Source organism: Anas acuta, chromosome 5 (genome assembly GCF_963932015.1).
Source record: "Anas acuta chromosome 5, bAnaAcu1.1, whole genome shotgun sequence".
Classification (NCBI taxonomy): Eukaryota; Metazoa; Chordata; class Aves; order Anseriformes; family Anatidae; genus Anas; species Anas acuta.
The window spans coordinates 59,645,770-59,667,201 of record NC_088983.1 but is presented as its reverse complement, the minus strand read 5'-3'; the positions used below and the strand labels follow the sequence as shown (position 1 = coordinate 59,667,201).

Below are 21,432 nucleotides of genomic sequence, written 5' to 3'. Positions count from 1 at the left end.
TACAATTTTTAACCACATACATTTCAGGGTAAGAATCAAAGCTCCTTACTTTGTCATTGTTGAAAACACTTCCAAACCTGAAAAACCTTAACTTTGTTGCTGTGATTTTGTTTCATTGAGTATTTCAATCAATTAAAAGCTTCTGTCTTAATACCTTGAAGTGCAGTGCTGCACAGCGCGGCTGTCACACTCAGGTTGAAAAGCCAGCTTTTGCTGTGCTAAGTGCAAGCACAGGTTTCAGTGTCAGATGATGGTTTCCTGACATGAGATGTTATCCAACATTAATTAAATAGCTCTTCTTTTTTTTTTTTTTTCTACCAAAAATATGGTGGTTCTCATGATGATTAATCCTTGACAGAGGTGAGAAGTCTAAGATTTTGTTATATTAGGTGGGGATCTTCCTTTCCAAGTACAGGGTCACATGAAAACGAAAAAAAAATTGCAAAACTTACAAATGTTACAATCAGTATCACAAGAGGATCCCAAACTAAAACAACAATGTAAGTGTTTTCAGGGATAGTGAGAACTGAATACATGAAGCAACGTAAATGTCTTAAGTCCTACTTTTAATTCATTAAGTTGAGCAATATCGCAGACATATTTGGAGACTTTGCTCACCTTTTCCCTTTCTAAAACATTAACCTCATGATCAAATGAGAACTGAATTTCTTCTAGTTTACCCATGAAAAAGGATTTGGTGCCATCACAATGACAACAGTCAAATTTTGCACCTTCAGCAGAAAAAAGGCAAGAAAAGAAAATCAAACAACCAAGTGGATGCAGACTATATAAAGTAACAAAAAAATCAACTGCCAGCTAGTCCTACAAATCAGTTCATATAATCAGCAAGATGATTGGAACACAGCTTCAGCATTTGTGAAATGAATCGTAAACCTAGCTGCTCTGTCTTAAAAATGTTTCTATTTAAAAGCTGAAGCACAGACATTTGTATATGCAACCAGAAACAGCAACTTGAATATCCTAATCTTAAAGGCTTGCTTTTCAGCTCACCTTTTACATTGAACTCAACTTATTTCAGTCTAAAAGTCACTCAAGCATTTACCAATTAAGAAACTGATTATATAGTTGTCCTAAATAAACGCTGCTTGAATGATAAGTTACTGGGAAATTGTACAATCAGCTAGGCATATTTACTGAAAGCTCTGTGATATCTTTATGGAGTACAACAGCTGACAGCTTTGAACTAAAAGTGACAAGCACTGGAGAAATACTACCATAAACTGTTCTAAGAAGTTAACCTTTTAAAAGCACGTACAAAAATTCAATTCAGGAATAAACTGTATCATAGTTCTTTAGTTCAAAAAATATATCTATTAGTAACATCACAACTCTGTTGTACTTAACAATGACTAACTTCTACGACTGCCAATTTTCCCACTGATTTCAATGAGAGTGGCACAGCTTTAACAGGCATATGATGCTCTTTGCGTGTTCGGAGTTTCTAGTTTACTCTAACTTCTAGCATTTCTCTCCCCTACCCTTTTTTTTTTTTTTCTAGAGATTTCTGCCTAAAAGGCAGAAAGCTTAAAAGGACGTTAGGAGAGAGAAGGTTGTTCATGCTCCGTGCTTGGCTTTCATGCAGATTGGAGGAATCTGCTAGCAGTACACTTTTGCTTCATCAGTTCAGCAAGAAACACAATGTAATTCTTCAGATTGCTCTTCAGTTGACATTCAGAAGCACCAGCCTGACAATTAACAGATGCATGTGACACTGAACAAGTAGGGAGAAAGTAAAGGAAAAATCTCTTCTTAAAGCGAATTATATGAATTAAGTTGAACTTTAATGAGTTCATTATAGGGTTTAATTTTAGAAACAATTAGAAAATCGTATACCATGTATACAGAAAACCATCTCTGTGGCCACTTAATGGAGCTGATAAGACACCATCCTAAAATAAATATCTTAACATTAGGACATGAAATGTAAGTTGCCTACCAAATAGCTGGCTTCTGCAGACCTGTCACACTGCACTCACGAAAAACAAGAACATTCTTCATTTAACATCTCAGTGCATCAGTCATGGTAATCAGCAATGTCTACGTGGACAGACTGCTGGACGGAAGTTGAGAGGATGCTGGTTTCACTCCCAGCTCTGATTAGGAGAGCATTCCTTTGTCTCTGTCACCGTGTTAGCTGGGATAATTATGCTGACCTTTACAAAACACCTGAAAACTCTACAGTTAAAAACTTTCTTAACATGTAGATATAGATAATAACAATCACATAACAAGCTTCAGTTATCAACTCATCACATGGAAGCAAGAATCTGATTCTTACTTCAATTAGTAAACAAAATTCAGTTCTTCCAGCAACATCAGCTTCCTAAAGATTCCATCTTTATTACAGCAGCAGCGTTATACTAAGATGTACTGAAGAAGCTAACTACCATTTTGAAGATTTTCCAAACTTAATCACAACAATGTTGCTTTGAAGATGTTTCCACTGTTTGTGGAAAAATTTCCCTTTTAAACATAGATACTTTGACCAGCTTCAAGCTCAGACGTTTTCCCAAATGTGCAGCTTGAATTGTTGCAATGGCTCTGTTCTAAAAAACAGGCTGCAGCAGTTTGCAAATACATTTTGCTGTGATACCCATCAACCTTTATCTCTTTCCTTACAATGTGACTGGTCAACAGGGGCAATATTTTCATCATCACCAGTTAGGTCACAGATTTCTCCTCATTTCTCCACACCTATACGTTGCTTTCTCCCTTTTCCCGCACAATGCCCTTAATCACTTGATATGTTTTGATGTGCACGTTCTTCTTTCATCTTGTGCTACTTACAAATGAGAAAAAGAGACGGGAGTTGATACAAAATTAAGCTACTTACCAACTACTGCCAGATTATGCTCTGAGCCACATGCAATCTGAAAAAGAATTATGAATGGATCAGAAAAAATTTCCTTACCAGTACCAAGACAGCCGCAATTAGGACAGGAAATTAAAAATTAACCTGAAACAAACAGCCACAATTTGTAGGATGTAAAAATCAAGGCTGAAGTACTCTTAAAGGAAATTCTATTAAAAGGCTCCCTTGAGGGCTAAAGGGCTTAGGGACAGGGCAGTATGTTTGCTTTGCTAATAAACAGGCATTTCACTTTCAAGACCCAGTCACTACTGACATGTCAAACCTTGAGAGCAAAGCTGGCCACAATACTGCAAAAACATCACACCCTTGACAACATCCACTGGAATTAACCAGACTATTCACAGGCACAGAGGAAACACAGATGAAGCCTTGGCAATGAGAGGCACGCAGAGCCAACTGGGAATGAAAAAGGCAATGAGCACCTCCATTTCTGTCAGCTGCAATGTGTTTCCACAAGATCCCTGTAGAACTGCACAAAATCTACAGGCTCACTGGCGTAAACCTGAAGCGATCCCATCCCTACAGCCACCTATCTGGGATGGAGAAATAGATAGAATTGAACTCTCCTACTAGTAGCAAGTTGTCTTAATTGGTAAATGCTACAAAGAAGCCAATGCGAACATTTTATCCCAATCTCATTAGTGATGGAAATCTGTTATGAATGTCTTTTCAAAGCAAACTCAGCATTCAATGCATTTCTCTTTCTTCTTTGCAGCTGCTGTGAACGTGTCAGATGTTTAAGCTGCTTTAGCATACATCCCGCAGTATCACTCACTGAGCTCTCTCTCAAATGCATCACAAATGATGGTAACACAAACACCTAGAGCAGCCACTGCCCTGCTGCAAGGGCTTGTCTCTCCCATTGAGTGCTTTTGCAATGCCACTGCTGACACGAATGTCTGACATAACAGGGACATCACCTTAGACAAGGTTACTCTGCTGCACACCCTCGAGCTTCAAAAAAAAACCAACAAAAGGCAATCCTCTGAAAAGCCTGTATCCAGTTCTTTGTCTTGCATCGAGCTGCCAATGACAAACACTACTGAGCTGGAAAAAATTAATTACCACGTCCTATTTCTTGAAAGTAGATTTGCAGTTCTAAAATATAAAATAGAAATACATACCACATTATAGAATACAAACTAGAAGTACTTGCCATCTAAATTAGATATGGTTTTGCACATGCATTTGGCACATGCATAACTGTACTGCGAAAGAAACTACTGTGATCACCTGAATGTCTGCGTGACAGAAAACCAGAGGTGAACCAACCAGTCCTTATGCTCAGCTCCTCATGCTTGGATGTTAGCTGGAAAAGAGTGAGCAAAGAGCGATGCACAGACCTGAGCGATTGTGCTGCCCAGAAGCACTGCGGTCACCACTACGCACCATGTAGCTGCCCCACACCTGGGACATGGAAACATTTGGCCAGTGCCGTTTTCACATGGCAATGGCAAGGAAGATAAAGTCTCTCTTTAGGTTTGGAGGTGCTTAGCCAGGAAATCAAATAATTGGGAAGAGGGAGCAAGGAAATGCAGTGCCGGTCACAGACAAACCAAGGCAAAGCAGCAGGAAAGCAACGTTTCTGCAAGAGCACTAGCAGGGCAGCATCAAGCCTTCTGTCCCACAGCACTACGGGCAGGAAAGCTTTGAGCCCTGACTGTTAGAGCACAGAAATCATTGCTGGCTTCCACAGCCCCAGCGTGCAGCAGCAGGGCTGGTTGCAGGCCTGGTCTCTGGCGAACGCTCCCCACCGATGCCTCTGCAGTGGGAAGGCCGATGCCATGGCAACAAGATCCTCACGTGGAAACGCACGTGAGGGCTTTCTAGCAACCAGCAAGTTCTGCACCTTCGCCGAGAGCTGAGAGCCAGAGGTACTGAAGCTGCTGCCAGTGAAGAAAAGAGTTAACTCCACCCGAGATGGGAGTAACCCTACCTCGGCTGCTCCCCTCGGAAATACGCCGAATGCAGGCACCGATTCAAAAGCATCGGTGCAAAAGAGCTGCTCGGGCTGGTTCAAACCTACCGCCAGGATGCCCTTCAGAAATGCTGAAGAAAAAAGAGCTGGTGACCCCAAGCAGCCTCGCACGATGCCACCCGGCAGCCAGCTCGCGGGGCTGTGTGGAGCCAGCCAAAGAGCACAGCCCGAGCAAAATGGCGAGCTGCTGGAGGCACTGCCCTGGATTCAGCTTCGGTGGCCCAGAGCAGGGGATGCCATGGAGAGGCTTTAAACATAACAGGCTTGAAAATGTAACACCCCCCTTTCCTTCACGACCACCCACACCAGTCAGCCAGGAGCACGGTTTGCTGGTACAAGTGCAGAGCAGCTGGGGACCAGCGTTGGCACGCAGATGTTTTATGCTGGTATTAGATGTAATAAGCTCTGCAGTCAGAACAGGTCACTGGGAGAAGCCTGGTATTTACTGCAGCAGCCATAATTTTCTGGCTACTTCTCTTCTGTCCCCACCCCCAGCGCGCTGCAGAGAAATTAAATTCCAATAGACATCTGCGTGCTCCCAGCGGACAGATAAATACATTCAAGGATACTTACAAACACACCACAGCGCTTTCTAACTGGGCAATATTTCCATGTTCTGTTTTAATTGAAAAAACCACTGATCTTACAGCTAAATCAGAGGGACTGCTAGCAAGCAAAGCATTCCACAAGCTGAAGGAATGCGACCCCCTACGCAGCAACAATTCATACTAAAATTTCTCCTCTGTTTGGAGGAAAATTTGAGAAAAGCAGTGTGAGGAGAGAGAGATCTCCCCATAAACGATCTCAAAGCGCTTTATAGATGCCTGTGAGGCAGGCAAAGAATGCTTAGGGACCGTTTTACTCAGAACTCATTTACCTCATTATCCGTGCCCTTTCAACCGTACCGAAATTGTTTGTTTCTTCCTTTAAATCGTGCGTGTTAGCGAGCCGCTTTCTGCTCAGCGATGGCTGCAGTTCCGTCCAATCCATCCACCCAGATTAACAAACGTGGTGAGGAGCAACCAAGGGCCCAGAGTTTCATAAATAGTGATCCTTAAGCTGCACGGACGGTGAGCAAAGACCTTAGCACAGCGACCACAAGCACGGGGCACGACACCACCACCTTCCTGCAGCTCAGGGGAGCCGTCGGGGTCACCACACAGCACCTCCTGCTCACACCCAGGACACAGAGACCTTTCTCCAACACAGTCAGCCTGGCTCCCGTTGCTCCCTCCCAGGCCTACGAGGCAAGGCAGCATTGCTCTCTCCTCGGGGAAGAAGCAGACAGGATAAAACTCCTGCAGCCATTTGGACATACAATCGCCCACTGATTTCAGAAGGTAATTAAGAAACAGAATACCCTTTGTTAGCCGTCCCTGAGGAACTTCTGAGCACTACAACAAAACAAGCCAGACGAAGCATATTAAATTCAAGTTTCAGGCTGATACCTTGACCGCGAAGCTATCGTGGCTGTCTCTCTGCACTCCCAGGGCTCAGGCTGAGCACCCACTGTGCAGCCCCTTGGGTGTGAGCTGCAGGCAGAGCCAGCCTGGAGCTGCAGCTGAGGGGAAGGAACAGGATGGAGGCTGCAAGGACAAGGGGAGCCGGACTCCCAAGGGACACTGAAGAACGAAAATCCACAAGCCTTAATTAACATCAAGGCACTCAGCTAAAACCATCTCAACGCCCCTTACTTTTGGTTCAGTGCCAGGTTAATTATCTATAGGGCAATTATTTCCCCAAACATTCAAGGGCATGAAGGCCTCCATCACTTCTCAGAGAAGAGCACAACAAACAAAACTGGTTTCTAAGACAAAAAGAAGAAACCGTGTTTAAGGAGCCACATCCTAGCCATTCCCAACCTTTAGCTGTGCAAAAGCAGAGCTGGCTTGAGACAGGGGCAAGGGAAAGAACCCATTAAAAGGATATGCACAGAAGTACTTTTATCCAGGAGTCTCTACAGGCCTTCAGCCCCAGCATCCCACATCTTTGAATGAATCCCACTGTAAAGCAATCATCAGGGCCGAAGGCAGCAAATTTTATTCCTCCTGGGATGAAAAGTCCTAGGGGACGGAGCCGAGGTGACTGAGAGCCTGCAGCTCAAGGCTTACATAACACAGAGGGATCCTTCTCTCCGGCGCTGCTCTTCCATGCCCTTGATGAATAGATGGGAACAATGATTTGTACTCTTTGACACACTGCCCGGCAACATTTGCATGCAGAATTCTACTGATGGGAAAAAAAATAAAATCAAATGAGGCTAATTAGCAAAGCTGTCCTGCTCCCGATGATCCTTCACCAGGAACTCCGTGTTCCTCTTCTGGATCATTTGACTCCTGATGGATAAGAAAGCAGCTTGCTAACCTAGCCACACTCCTTGGCAAGCACAAGACCGAGTGCAGTTGGATACAGCACGTCAGTGGCAAACCAGCACATCCTCACCTAGAGCAGCACAGCTGAACATGGATGGCAAATGAACGTGTCTGAACCAGACATCTCATCTTAGGGTGAATTTTTTGTTGTGTAGTTGTTGCTTTTTTTTCTTGTGTGTTTGTTTGTCTATATATACACATATAAACACATATATATACACAGCTTCTGGAGCTGTGGTCTATGTCCCCCCCAGCTGAAACTAAATCACCAGCCTGCCTTACTTGTGCTCAAGACACAAAATGCCAAGTGCAGCATTTCTGTTGCTTCTTGCCTTTACATCCCCCATGCTTTAAATGACACACGTGTACGTGTCCCTGCACTCAGCCTCTCTATGAGCATACCATACACGAGAAACACCGCCTTGCTAAGCACTGCAACTTTCAGGAACAGGTTCTTGTGGGTAACACAGCGCAGCTGCACTTCTTCTATTTGGTTGGTGCAACTCAAGTCTCAAGTGCTTGCAGGAGATGGAAACTTATAATTCCAAAGCAAAGAAAAAAAACAACAAAACAAAACACAAAACTGTTTCTTAGTTTTAGGTAGGAAGCCCCCCACACTACTATAATTACAGAGAGCATATACAGAGGATGAAAATAAAAGGTGGAAAGGAAAACTTTAGTTGTTAAAACACTCAGCATTTCCACTGAACCTTCACTTCATGCCATCCCCCATGTGTCCCCACAGCCTACTTGTGAGGCAAGCATGCTCATACTGAGTAACTTCAGTATGTATTGCTTGTATCAAGCTGAGGAGCGACGGATTGAGATGTCAAATAAGGTCCATATCCACTAACAAGAAAACCTCCACATCAGATGACACTAGGGTAATAGAAAACTTGCTAGGATCTCAGTAAAAACACCCAGTGGGATTAGGTTTGAGCAGAATGACAAAAATGTAGCCAAGAAAAGTGTGATAAAAATCTTTACAAGTCAACAAGGTCAGTTGGCTCTTCACCAACACCTTTAGATTTTCTAATTAGTTCTGATATCCTTCTTCAGGCAGTTCCCTTCCCTCCTCAGGGCTCACAAAGCATTTGCATCTTTCATTCCAGGAAAACCAAGCTCCTTCACCTCCCTGCCTCTCAGCCTCACTAAGCTTCCACGAGTCCTTCAAAGTTTCCCTTTTACTGCAATTAAGACCTGAGCCACAAACTAATTTTTGCCTATCACCCCATCCTTTTTAAAATGAAAACAGTCACGGTCACTCAATGACTGTGTTTCCTGTGACAAGACTCCACTCAGTCCTTCATTATTTTGGGAAAATTCAAAACCTTTCAGATTGATAAAGAAACCACCACGTACATCAGCCCTGGCTGTTTATGTGTACATATTCCCAGAGCTCTGCAAAACACAACACCCCCAAAACCCAATTCCTCACTGACATTACAGACATCTCTATCCACGTCCAAGCAGGAACTAAGGGAACACAGTCTTCAGCAGATGCAGTCTCACCCAAGGAAACTTCACCATTTTTTATCAAATAGATTTTGATTTACATTGTGTCATCCACACAATTGCTTCCCAGCTCCTTATATTCTCAGTGTCCCTCTCCTCATTTAAATAAGGCACAAAGAGTAATTCCTAACAATCTGTCCAAAGCTTGGAGACTGCAACTAGTTTACTCCTTATATAAACACCACTTCACAGAAGAACCCAAAGAAGCCCAGAACACAGAAACGAGACATTTCCAAACTACTTCATGCATTGACCTGACCATACCATCACTAAACGTATCCTTACCACCAGATCATTCTGGTGTTTTCAGGTCAAGAACTGTAGCTCGCAGCATGCCCAAACCAACTCAGCACCTGTCTTTTCTTCCAATGCTATAACATGCAACCAGCATTAATGTTCTTTGTAACATGTAAATGTCATAGTTGCCTATCCAAGTGTGCTAATTTCTTGTACTGTGACCTTAATGAAATGAGTGGTTCTACTAAACAATGATTGCAGGCAAACACTCTGTCAAAGTACAAATCCTTATCCAACTTTCTATATGCTTCAGATACAAGTCACAACAGCAAGCATTATTTGGCAACAAAGCATCAAATTCCACTTCCACAAAGGACCCTGGAAATAGCTGTTTCTGTATAACTGCAGTTTGAAGTTTTCCGAAAGGATCTCAGCTCCACATCTCCCAGTCCCTCACTTGTAATACATTCGGAGTATTTTCTGGCATATTTCCACGAAGCTGGTTAAGAATCATAGAGCCATCAAAAGCACCTGCCATGGGAGCTCTGCTCTCGCCTACCCACAGCATCAGCGCAAGCAGGCTCGCTGCCATTCTGCATAACAGCGCAGAGACCTTGGCGCACACAGCTTGCAAGGTTACACAGTGGTGCAAAGCCCTGCATTTTTGTACCACTGAAAGGAAAACCAGCACTTTTTCTGAAGTTCATCCCCTCAAACAACTGACTTTGGGTACTCAGAACGGGCAGACACAGTCCCTAGAGGGCCCAGTGCTGATGGTGGCTCTGGCTGGCACCGTTCGTCCTCAAGGCAGAGGCTGTCACTTGCCCAGCCCTGCAGCTCTGAGAGCAGTAGCCCCACCAATACAAGGTCTGACTTTTTCTATCACCTTCCTTTTTCTGGTATGTGGCTTTCTGGAACCTCCCTACAGCATCTGCTTCTTTTATATGCTTTTCAGCTCCAACACCCTTCATTTAAAATTACATCCTCAACACCAGACAGCATTAACAAGAGAATATTATTAACACAAAGGAACTCATTTTAAAGGGCAGAAGCTTTTTTGCTTCTTCCAACAATAAATCCAAGTTTATTATGGCACTGTCAACATCTTGGTTCTTCAGCACCCAGCATTAGGATGTGAGAGGAATTGCTAAATGATCAAGGAAGCTCTCAAGCACAACCGAACTGACCTCTCGTCTCACCGCTAGTGCTGCTGACCTCAGTGAGCATTGCTGCTTGCACAAACTGGATGTGCACAAATACACTCACTGAGAAGATTAAAAAACTATTTTATCTCCAAGATAGCTAAGGTTCTTTGAAAGAAACGAGCAGGTGACTGGAAGTACGGAACCACCACTGTGTAAAATCATTTGAAGTGTGTATCATTGGACCCCGTGCTTTTGGGAAACACATTATTTAAGATAACCATCAGCTGTTCAGTGCAAAGCTTTGCCTCATTTCCTGCACAATCCTCACTGCCTACCACCCCCACGTGCACATACGCAACTACAAGTGTTACCCTCAACTTAATTTGTAGTCAAAAAAATTACTAGCACATCAAGAACTCATCCTTAAATATAACAAAATTAACACGGGGGAAAATAAATAAAAAATAAAATGATTTTTTTTTTTCATACCAACTAAACTTAACCCGGAGAAAAATTTCTTGGTTCATTTATTTTCCAGCAGAGCTACAGGCATGCAGCTTCCGTAAGGCTTAGCCTTGTATAAACACATCAAGCCATGAATTTTGCTGACTGTCCACTCCTTTACCCCTCCACGTAAATGGTGTTTATGCCTTTAGGGTGTCATGTAATTCATCTGCTCTTGGCTGTCGGATTCTCTGGTTTTGCAGCACTTAGTAACAGTACAGCTCCCTGAAGCAAACTTACTGGAAATAAATATAAACTTGCTAAGACTGCAACTCGAAGATTAATAGAAAAGCTCTTCCAGATAAATAAGGATACTGCTTATAGTGATCCAAAGAGAGACTGAGCCTTCATGCAAGTCACAAAGAGAGAAATGTGGGGAAGAAAACATGTCTGAAGTGACTCTACATAGCTGATGAAATAGCATTTTTATTAAGAAGCTAATTTATCAGTGAGCCCTCACAGCTTCTCCTTGAACATTTTTGCTAAGACTACAGCCAGAGCATGCTCTGTCTGAAAGCCATGTGGCATGTTAGCATGAGAAAACAGCTGTGCAAGAGTAGACAGAAAAACCTGTGTCTACAGGAAAACAAGACATGTTCCTACCCAAAATCTCATGTGATAACAGTCTTCACTCAGTAATCCGTGGCCTGTGGCTGAGAATGGATATCATCCAACAGCAAGCACCTGGAGTTGAAGCCAAAGAAGCACTAAGCGCTCACAGTCAATCTTTTGATACCTCCACAGGCTAAAGAAGGGTCTTCACTTCTCAGGAGTAAATGCTTTCTTGATTAAGAAGCCACCTGATGAAATGCAACTGCAGAGCTGTAAGTACAAAGGCTTTAACCAGTTAGAGTATGGACTGACTGAAGCACTGGAAGCATGAGGACCTGAGAACGCACTTGCTCCAGGGAGCTCACTCCCACGAGTCAGGCGGCTTCCACCACAAGATGAAGTACTGCCAGGGACAACACCCCCCAACGAGTAGTCTGAGAAACACAAACCCAAACTTCCAAAGGACTGTGGTGATGACAGCCAAACTGAATTTCAAAGAATGGCATTTCAGCAAAGACAACCAGGAAATATTTTTCTTCTGCATGAGACATTAGCTAAACTCACAAGGCAACAAGACCTTACAAACTTAAGCACAGACTAATACCACAAAATATCCACATTTTTACATTCTATTTGAACTATGTGGTTAATTCTATTATAACACTACTACACAATGATGCTGGGAGCCATAGTAAATAAGTATCTTCATTTGTGAACTGCAGCTCACCACAATCTCATTCTGGTCTTGCTATTGCAGTTATAGATGGATTGCATTTGACTGCAAAAGATTTATGCCCAATAATTATTTCTGTCTTACTTCCAAATACTGCCGCAGATAGAGCTATACCTTCCGGAATGAAAAAGAAAAATAGCCTTAATACAACAGATTTTTAAAAGCTCTCATTGCTCACATGCACTAGCACATGGTCGGCAAATACTTTTAATTTATAATGTAGTAATCCTCGTTTGGTTTCTGAGGATGGGTCCTACTTTCAACCTAATGGAGTGCCACGTACTGCCCGTGTTAAGGACATCACACAAACATGGCTGAAAACAGCCTACGAAGGAAGCACGACGGACAGTGAAGGTTCTGCAACATTAATTCATTTAGAGATCTTGAAACTGAAGATAGCTGTGAGTGAATCAAAACTCCAGAAGCAGCCAATAAAAGTCAATAAACGGGCAAAACTGTGACAGATAAAATTTACTCTAGGCAGGTACAGTATAATAAATCTTTTCTGGATACCAAAAAGAATCATTTAAACTGTTCACATACACAGAGAGGTTTCTAAATTAGTTGGAACCTCTCAGGGAAATTATCTAGCATCGCTGCAGACCACCGACCAGAGATATCTGTTCAACGTATAACAGCAAACCAAAAAGCAAGAAATTAGACTGATTTAGAGAGGAAGGTTGTCTTTTCAAACAGAACAACTACATTTTATGGTTTCATTGTGATGGTGTCAGTAAAAAAAAAAAAAAAAAAAAAAGAGTACTAGTAAAAAGAAGGCGCATGTGTCTTGGCCTAACAAAAGCAACAGGAACTTGTACCAAAGATCCCCAGTGTTGCTGAAAACCACATTATTTACTCCCTGAAACAGAGGAAACTAAAAAGTGAAAATGATGCTTTATACAAAATCCTAAATTAATAGTAGCAAAATGACGATCCTTCGTTTCAGGATGAAAGCCTCAGCTCACCACATTTCAACTGTATCTAGCACTTTAATTATGCTATAGCCACTCTGTTTTCATATTACTAGGACTGAAGAGGTACTCCTAAGAAGGCTCCACAGAACTACGACAGACTGAACCAGTGCTGTTCCCAAGACAAGAACATTTTGGAATGGAATAAACAAGGGAACACATCGCTACTGGGGATTACATCTATAGCTATTTTTGTTTGTTTTACAGCAAAACACTCTCTTTCATGGTAAGATATCCTCTGCCATTAAAAGGAAAATAATCAACAACCCTTAAGCACCCCAGAACAACTTCCCATGAATCTGATTACTCACTGCTAGATTATATTCCTTTCATTTTTCAGCCTAATGCTTTTTCTAACGTTTTCAAATTTGATTGTTTGTTTTCATGTTCCAAGCTATTTTTTCATGCTGTTCTTGAATCATTCAAATCAGTCTGATACAGGACACAATATAACAGCAGCAGAAGCTGATACCCAGCACACCTTCCTGACAAGAGCTTGCTTTTCTATTTGGACAATCAAGAACAGAATTAACTCTTCCGGGCCACAGCATAACGCCACGATCTTGAATTGACATCCACCCAAGCCCTCACATCTTTCAAAGCTACCCCTGCCCTCGAGAGGAAAATCCTTCCTCCTATTACTATGACCTGCATTCTTTCCCTTAGATGTAGAACCTTACATGAAGCAAAGCTGACCTCCTGAAGTAGACAGAAAATCCAGATTTTTCTTTTTATGCTAATGACACGCACATTTGCCTAGGACTTCAATTCACAGTGATACTTCTGGGACCTCCCACAGTCGGTTTGCCATGGCTTTCCTTTTTTTCTTTTTTTTTTTAAACGATGCCATTGCTGTTTTCTATCTCCATGATTTCCTGATCAGAACGCCACACCATCAGAATGTCTAGGCGAACACCAGACAGGAATCTCAATATGTTGCATCAGCATTTGACACTGATACATTTATCAAACATTCATCTCATAAAAAAAAAAACAGGTATTCCATTAGTTTGACAAAATATATTCTCGCAGCTGCACACTCACTGCAAGCAACTATATTATCATCCTTTAAACCTTTATTGATCAAATCCTGTGTCAGCCATGCCATAGTTCTGGCCAAGGCAAATATCAGACTGACAAGCCTATAATTATTTGAGTCATCATATTCAACCTTTTCAAATATTGGCAGGGCATTGTCTTTCAACCAGTCTTCTGAAACTTTCCTAATGTTCTGGGGAAAAAAAAAAAAAAAGACCAACATCAACAACTTAGAGAGCACTTTGGCCAACTCTCTTAAATAAAACTCTGAGATGGAAATGTTTCGGCATCGATGACTTTGAAATTTTACCTCTAGAGGCTCAGTAATGGTGGTAGAGGGAAAGGCATCTCATCACTGTATGATACTTCCGCCTTTTCTGCAGATGTGATACAGCAATTGTTAGTAATGTGCAACTTGCCTCGCCAGGGTTTGATGCTTTGCCTATAGACATATTCAAGATGTTTTAGCATCGACAGTGCTCAGTTCTCCTGTAGCTGGCACTTGGACAGAAACCTCCTCCACAGTAATGCAGCTCTCTATCTATTCCTTTTAGGTGGCGCTGGTCATCGTGGGATGTGGTGGCTCATGACAGGCTGCTGCCAGTGCCTCACATTGTGTTCCATTGAGTGAAGAAGCCTTCTCCCCTGTTGGATACCCTGTAAGAATACGAGACCTCTTATTTCCACCTTGTTAATGACTAAGGAACAGGTAATGCACTTTTGGATATACATGTAAAACGCCCCTTTTGCTTCTGTGAGTCCACTTGATTCGTCCTAAATGAACCGTGACTGCATTTACAATCAGGCAACTTCTTCCAGACGGTTTCATACTGAAATATGCTGTTGTATCATGGCCTAAAGGACAGTACTTTATTCTTTGATAAATAGCTCAGACTGCAAGTGAGATGGCTAACATGAGCAAGGCAGGGAGGGCAGAGATGCTGCTGGTGAATTCCTGCATAAGCTCATCCATCTTCCCGCTCCTCGGCTCAGAGGTTTGATCTCCACGTTCCCACACGCGCTTCCAGCCAGGCTCCCAGCTGACTTGTGTTGAATCACGATTTTACTTCAATTCTCACAGGGTCGCTCTCCGACAGCACACAAGAATCAGAGACAGACAGGACAACTTCTTAAATGATGTTTTACAAGCGGTGTTATGTACTCAAAAAAAAAAAAAGAATCAATACTTTTTAAATCCGTAAGACAAGAACATGTTCTTTAATACATCCAGGAAGGCATGGTAAAATATAATGGTCAGAAATCACTTGATAAGATGTGAATGTCTATGTGTTAAAGGAAAATACTTTTTTCTTTTTCTAAATTACTTTTAATTTTTCCATTCATTTTCTCCTTTCAACTCTACCACGGCCTACTTACTTACCCACCCCACTCCCAGTGTGCACATATAGGGATTCTGACATATAGGACATCTTTACTAAGCTAAGCTATTGGGGAAACACAGCCTAATAATTACTAGATTTAAAAAGTGTCTGGATGGCCAGGTCCAGAGATTGGTGGTGAATGAAGTGAAATCCAGCTGGTGGCTGGTCGGGAGTGGTGTTTCCCAGGGGTCACTATTAGGGCCCATCTTTTTAAATAAAAATTAAATAAAAACTAATTCCTTAAACAATCTTTATTGATGATTTGGATGAGAGAATTGAGTGCAACCTCAGTAAGTTTGCAGACAACACCAAGTTGAGGGGAAGTGTCAATCCGCCAGAGAGCAGGAAGGCGCTGTAGAAGGACCTGGCCATATTGGATCAATGGGCAGAGGCCAATGGGATGAGGTTCAACATGGCTAAGTGCCAGGTCCTGTACTCTGGTCACAACAACCCCATGCAACGCTACAGGCATCCTGAATTGTATCAGGAATAGTGTAGCCAGCAGGACAAGGAAGGTGATTGTTCCCCTGCACTCTACTCTGGTAAGGCCACATCTCAAGTGCTGTGTTCAGTTTTGGGCCCCTCACTACAAGAAGGACATCGAGGCCCTGGATTGTGTCCAGAGAAGGGCTGTGAAGCTGGTAAAAGGCCTGGAGCACAAGTCCTGTGGGGAGCAGTTGATGGAACTGGGGTTGTTTAGTCTGTTGAAGAGGAGGCTCAGGGGAGACCTTATCGCTCTCTGCAACGACCTGGAAGGATGGCGTGGGTTGGTCTCTCCTCAAAGGTAACTAGAAATAGGACAAGAAGGAATGACCTCGAGTTGTACCAGGGGAGGTTCAGGTTGGAAATGAGGAGACGTTTCTTCTCAGAAACAGTAGTTAAGCATTGGAACGGGTTGCCCAGGGAGTCACTGTCCCTGGGGGAGTTTAAGAAAAGGCTGGATGTGGTTCTTAGGGACATAGTTTAATGGCTAATATTGGTGGTTGGGGGTACTTGGACCAGATGATCTTGGAGGTTTTTTCCAACCTTAATGATTGTGATTCTGTGATAAAAACACTGTGTGTGTGTGTGTATGCATCTGAGATCACCATAAATGAAACTAAGGCAGTAAAATATTCTGCATATTTTCCTGCTTGATGTTAGTCTGTGGTCTGCAAGGGGGAGGAAGTCTCCTAAAGCTGAAAGGGACTAGGGCTGAAAGCAAAGGGGAGTGCTAAGTGTCTTTTTTCATCTCCTAGCTTGAAAAACAAACAAACAAACAAACAAACAAAAAACAAACAACAACAACAAAAAGACACAAAAAAAAACAAACAAAAAAAAAACACAGGCTTTTTAAAATTCTACATATATATTGTTTCTATGTTTTTCCCCTTTTATTTTTTTCCAATTCCTCATTAAAGAGCAACAAATCTTGTACTCAAGAGAAACTAGACTACAACTGCTAATTTACCCATACAGAGGAAAATATTTAGCCTACCCTTAAATTTGCCATTATTAGGAACATATATAAGCCCTTATTTAAAAGCTACATTTCTGTTCTGGAGCTTCCTGAATGCAGAAGGCACTGCTCATTTTAAAACAAACACATGCAGTAATAAGCACAGAACCGTGGTGCACCTTCAAGAAGAATAAATTCAGTATATGACTGATCTAACAAGTGCGCAAATTACGCTGCTTAAAACCATTTTTAAGCGGATGATTTTCTACATGCTTTTCTACACAGGCTCCTTTTTGACTCAATGGGAGCTAAGAAACATCAAAGACTAAATTGTTCATGAGACTGCCTGAAGAAAAAGGTTCTTTCAGGTCAGCACGAAGGGTAATAACATTCACCTCAGCCTCAGCAATTAAGGAAATTGTTTCCCTCTCTACAGGCCTCAGTCTCTTGAAAACTGAAGGAACAATGCATTCAACACAAGCATGAATGAAATGTTGACCAGATAAAATTGACTAAAAATATACTTGAATAACAAAAGAGGTTTTTGGAGGGGAAAAAAATGAGTAGCTAGGCAATGCATTAAAATTATTTCTCTGGCTCCCATTCAGACGCTGTCCAGGCACAGTTTCATTGTTCGGGATGTCCCTTGCATCCCCTCACATCACCTTCATTCTCTCCCTCAGCTAACCTCCAGATAAAAGTACACCAAGCCTTAATATAGCATTCAGCCACATTAACCTAGTAGCCAGCAACAAAAACTGGGGGCTTCTGGATTCATAAAGAATTCTTATAGCTCCTGGGAGCCAGGGGGTGGTGAAAGCTTACACCACACTGAGACAGGCAGCTCTTTCAGGTTCACTCACAAGGAAGGATGCCTTGGTGATTTGTGCTGAAAGGGGCTCCCCGACCTCCTCTGCCTGCGTGTTCCCACACGAAGGAGCTGCAGAGAGTGATGGGGAGTGCTCGGTTTGAAACTCCTTTCAGCAGCCTAATGTATTTCAGATGGATTACAGAAAATTCATTGATGTGAAAAAGTGAAGTGGGAAATAATTTGTATTGCTGCTCTTTAAAAAGCTCAGCACTGGCTCTCCTTGGTCACCTGCCACTAAGATGCAGCCAGCACAGAATATGGGCACACACTTCACGGATTGTAGGTGATGAAAAGGAAAAACAACAAAAGAAAGCTTACGTAGGTAAAACTGCACAACACGACTCTAGCTGATGGATCCTTCCAGCACTCTCTCACATTGCAGAAACAGCAGCATTGAGCAGACAGGGATTTTTTATTCCTGGTTTAAGAGAATGCTGACATTTTGTGGTTACATCCCAGGAACAGCCAGCTCACTGCCTAGAGATATGGATGGAGGCTCCTGTCAAGCCCACCTGCCTAGCATCCTGTGCACTCCCTTCTCTGCTATGTACCACACACCTTCCACAGCTCGTCACCGCAGCCTCACTGTCTCTGAAGAAGGCTCCTTTCCTTCTGCAGAGTGAGCCTACGGAAGGGGGAAGGGAGGCACTTGCCTGGGCAATGCTTTTGCACACTGCAGCATCCCCAGGCAGGCTGGCTGAGCATGCACAATAGGCACCGTTGCCCGAGCAACCGCATCCCGGTGACATTTTTTAAGGAAAGCTTCTCGCTTCCCACCTCCCTTCCGTTCGATGTGGATCAGGCAGCACCTCGTACCTGCCTCGGGTGTGACGACCACGGCACAGGGAAGAACAGAGGCACCCGCGGGCCCATCAGGCACCCGCACACCACCTGACAGAAGAGCCTGCCAGCTGGCGTGCGGGCACCTCACACGGCAATAAAGCTGTGATCTCTGGTGAGCAAATGTTCTGTAATCTTCCGTGTGTTTTCTTCAGAATCACTGGCTTTAAATAAAGAGCTACAGCACAAGTCTGCCACGCTTGCTCTGCGAGAAGAAACTTAAGTTTCTAATATTCATCACCATCTCAAACAATATCCCAAACAGAATATTAAAAACAAAACCAGAAAAGATCTAAGCTGCTTATTTTTACACACGCATTTATTCTCTGAGGCACATAGCTAAAAGGCAGTGGAAGTATGTGGTGCAGCATGTGACTCAAAAAATGCTAGTCATAGAGATCACAAATAATTTGCACACTTGAACTTCAACAGTGAGTTGATTTGTCTAGCTTTATTTGGTTTCCCTAGTTTCCAGATAAAGAAACGGGCGTTTTTTCTTAAGATGTAAAAAAAAAATTCTCACACAAATGTTTATGTATATCTGGGTGATTGCCACTCCCAAACAGAATAAAAATTCCAACTAAGGGCTGGAACAAAACACAAAACAAGCACCATCCTCAAGTAGACACTTCACCATCTTTTCTTTCTGCTTCAACAAGGAACAAATTTTAAACTTTGGCCTTTCCAGGTTTTTGGCACACAACCTCATTCAACTGAAGAAGTGTAAAAAGTAACCCACTGCCCAAGCAAATGGTATGCCAGAACTGCTGGACAATTGCTAACAGGATGCAAAAAGCAAAGAAATTGGCCAAAAATCAAACTAACCAAAACAAATAGGACTGTGTCTAAATTTGTGTGTTGCCATATATAAAGACAAAATGTTTTTCAAGAAGACAGTGTTATGAGAAACAATAGGGAATTTCAGCATCAGTTGCAGGTATATAACTCCAACCAAATGGTTGTCAAGCCACAGCAGACAGCTTTGTTAGAGAAGAGCACTTCAGGCTTCGCTAGAAGGCATGCAGTTCCAAAACTGTAAGCTGCTGAAAGTTGCAGAGACCCAATTATACATCTAAATCTTGATTGTTTGGGGGAAAAAAGTCATATTAGCTCTGAGAGTTAAAGAAAACCTTTGGATTTCTTGTCCCTCTGCTAATAAAGGATATTGCAAAGCAGGTATTAACTTCACCCTGGAAGAACAAGCAAGTATGAGTCAGAAGGAGCTACTGGAACTTTAACTGGACCAATTTAAACAGGACCAAGCTGAATCCTAATCCTCCATTATACAAAGTCATGATTGGGTATCTTTGGGTATCTTCCTATGGGAAATGCTATCACTTGAAGTTGTTTCTGTTGCAGGAAGAATTTGGGTAAAGGTCTCCAGCTTCAATTAGGAAAACGACTAAACTATCACATTCGTCCCTGTGTCCATAAAAATTTTACATATACAGCATCAAAAGAGAAGTAAATCTCAGAAGCAGCACTAGGAGAGGGCACTAGAGAAGCACCAACTCCTTTAAGACACCTCTACCTAGTTTGAGGGGGCTTTGGGGGGAATTCAGGAAAGAACTCTATTTACTTTTAACAGATGTACATTCATGCTTTTTCTGTTGTCCTTCAAAGTGGATTCTGCAAGAGATTTCCAGCCCTCAGAACATCTACAAGACAAACTATTCAAGACTCTCCTGAGGTGGATCAGACTGGTGTCCACATGCTATAAAGATGATTCCTCATTTCAATACAGCTTTCTAGGGATGCTCTACCTGGATGAATTCCATCCAAATTAAAGAAACTGAGCTTTGTGCAGAAGGGAAGAATGATCTGAGAGAAAACACCTGGAACTGCAACTCAAAGCTTCCAGTTCTAGTCCCAAATCAGCCAGAGTGCAGACAGCAGAGCCAAAACAGATCCAGTGTTGCCTCAAGCAAACCAACACAGCTGGTGCCTCAGCTGCATGCCTGTAGAATGCCAACAGCACTGCTTCTTAGGCATTTGCAGCCAATACCTGGGCAGCATCACTACAATCACTGAAGGACAAACCTATACAGGTCAGGAGAAACTCATTCCAAAATACCCTTTCAAGGCCTTATACGTTGCTTAATAATGGTGGTTTTCTTTTTTTCCTTTTAAAGAAAAAATCAAGTACATGACATCTTTTCTGACACACATTTACAGATCAGTAGATTAGGTTTAAAGGTTCTTTCATTCCCATTTAAGAAAAAAATAATGCTAACATAACGTCCACTTCCAAAGCCGCCAAATGTTTTGATCAAGGCTTTGCAACTCATTTGCCATTCGAGTTTACGTCAAGGGCAGCAACCTCAGGAGTCTCTCTTTTGAGGATCATCCACTTTTCACCCACAGCCCAAGCTATTCCCAACTGGAGATGTTTCATCCAGAGGAAAACCCAAGCTGTTGAATGAATTTTAGATGAGCTACTTGTAACAACCAAAACTGAAATGTGATTATTAACCACTCTGTTCACGAACCATTTCAATGTTTCCACTTCCCTGTTCAACTGAAAGCTGCTGTAGGTCCTCCAAAAGGAGCTGAGTATGATATCAAATATAAAGTTTCAGAGTACTAAGAGGCCCCAGAGAAAACATGCTAAAGCAGCAAGATACAGCTGTGCACCAGCCTTGTTTTGTTGCTGCTGTTTTTAAAATCGCAGATACTGAGATTTTGAATTAAGGCTTACAACGGAGAAGATAAGCTACCTCTTACAATGCACGGCATTTTTAATAAATAAAACCTCAAGGAAACAAAGCAAAAAATATATATGTAGGGAGAAGCTAACGCTTGAACTGGAAAAAAGGGAAGAAGGTAGCCTTTTATTATGTACATTTACTGCAGTCTCACCACTGCAAGTTTGAAAAACCTAAATGAAATTTATAATGGAGAAGATAATCTGAGCAGCATCAACACCCCTACAGAAGAAACTCCATCTGAAAGGAGGACAGCTG

At 42.3% G+C, this 21,432-nt stretch overlaps 1 protein-coding gene across 9 annotated transcripts in view; it reads right to left on the bottom strand.

The window, feature by feature from the left end:
* The window catches only part of LOC137857923 (secretion-regulating guanine nucleotide exchange factor-like), a 148,816-nt gene that overhangs the window by 52,011 nt on the left and 75,373 nt on the right, over window positions 1-21,432 (bottom strand). For 4 of the 9 annotated variants that reach the window (XM_068685149.1, XM_068685139.1, XM_068685145.1 and 1 more), the window contains one exon: window positions 2,855-2,891. The exons of 2 other annotated variants lie outside the window; for them this stretch is intronic. In XM_068685149.1, the coding sequence (XP_068541250.1) occupies window positions 2,869-2,891 (23 nt within the window). In that variant the 3' untranslated portion in view covers window positions 2,855-2,868. Of the gene's footprint in view, window positions 1-2,854; window positions 2,892-13,758; window positions 14,584-14,616; window positions 15,065-21,432 lie in introns of those variants that run through there. 3 more of the 9 variants (XM_068685140.1, XM_068685141.1, XM_068685146.1) reach the window with 3 other exon arrangements.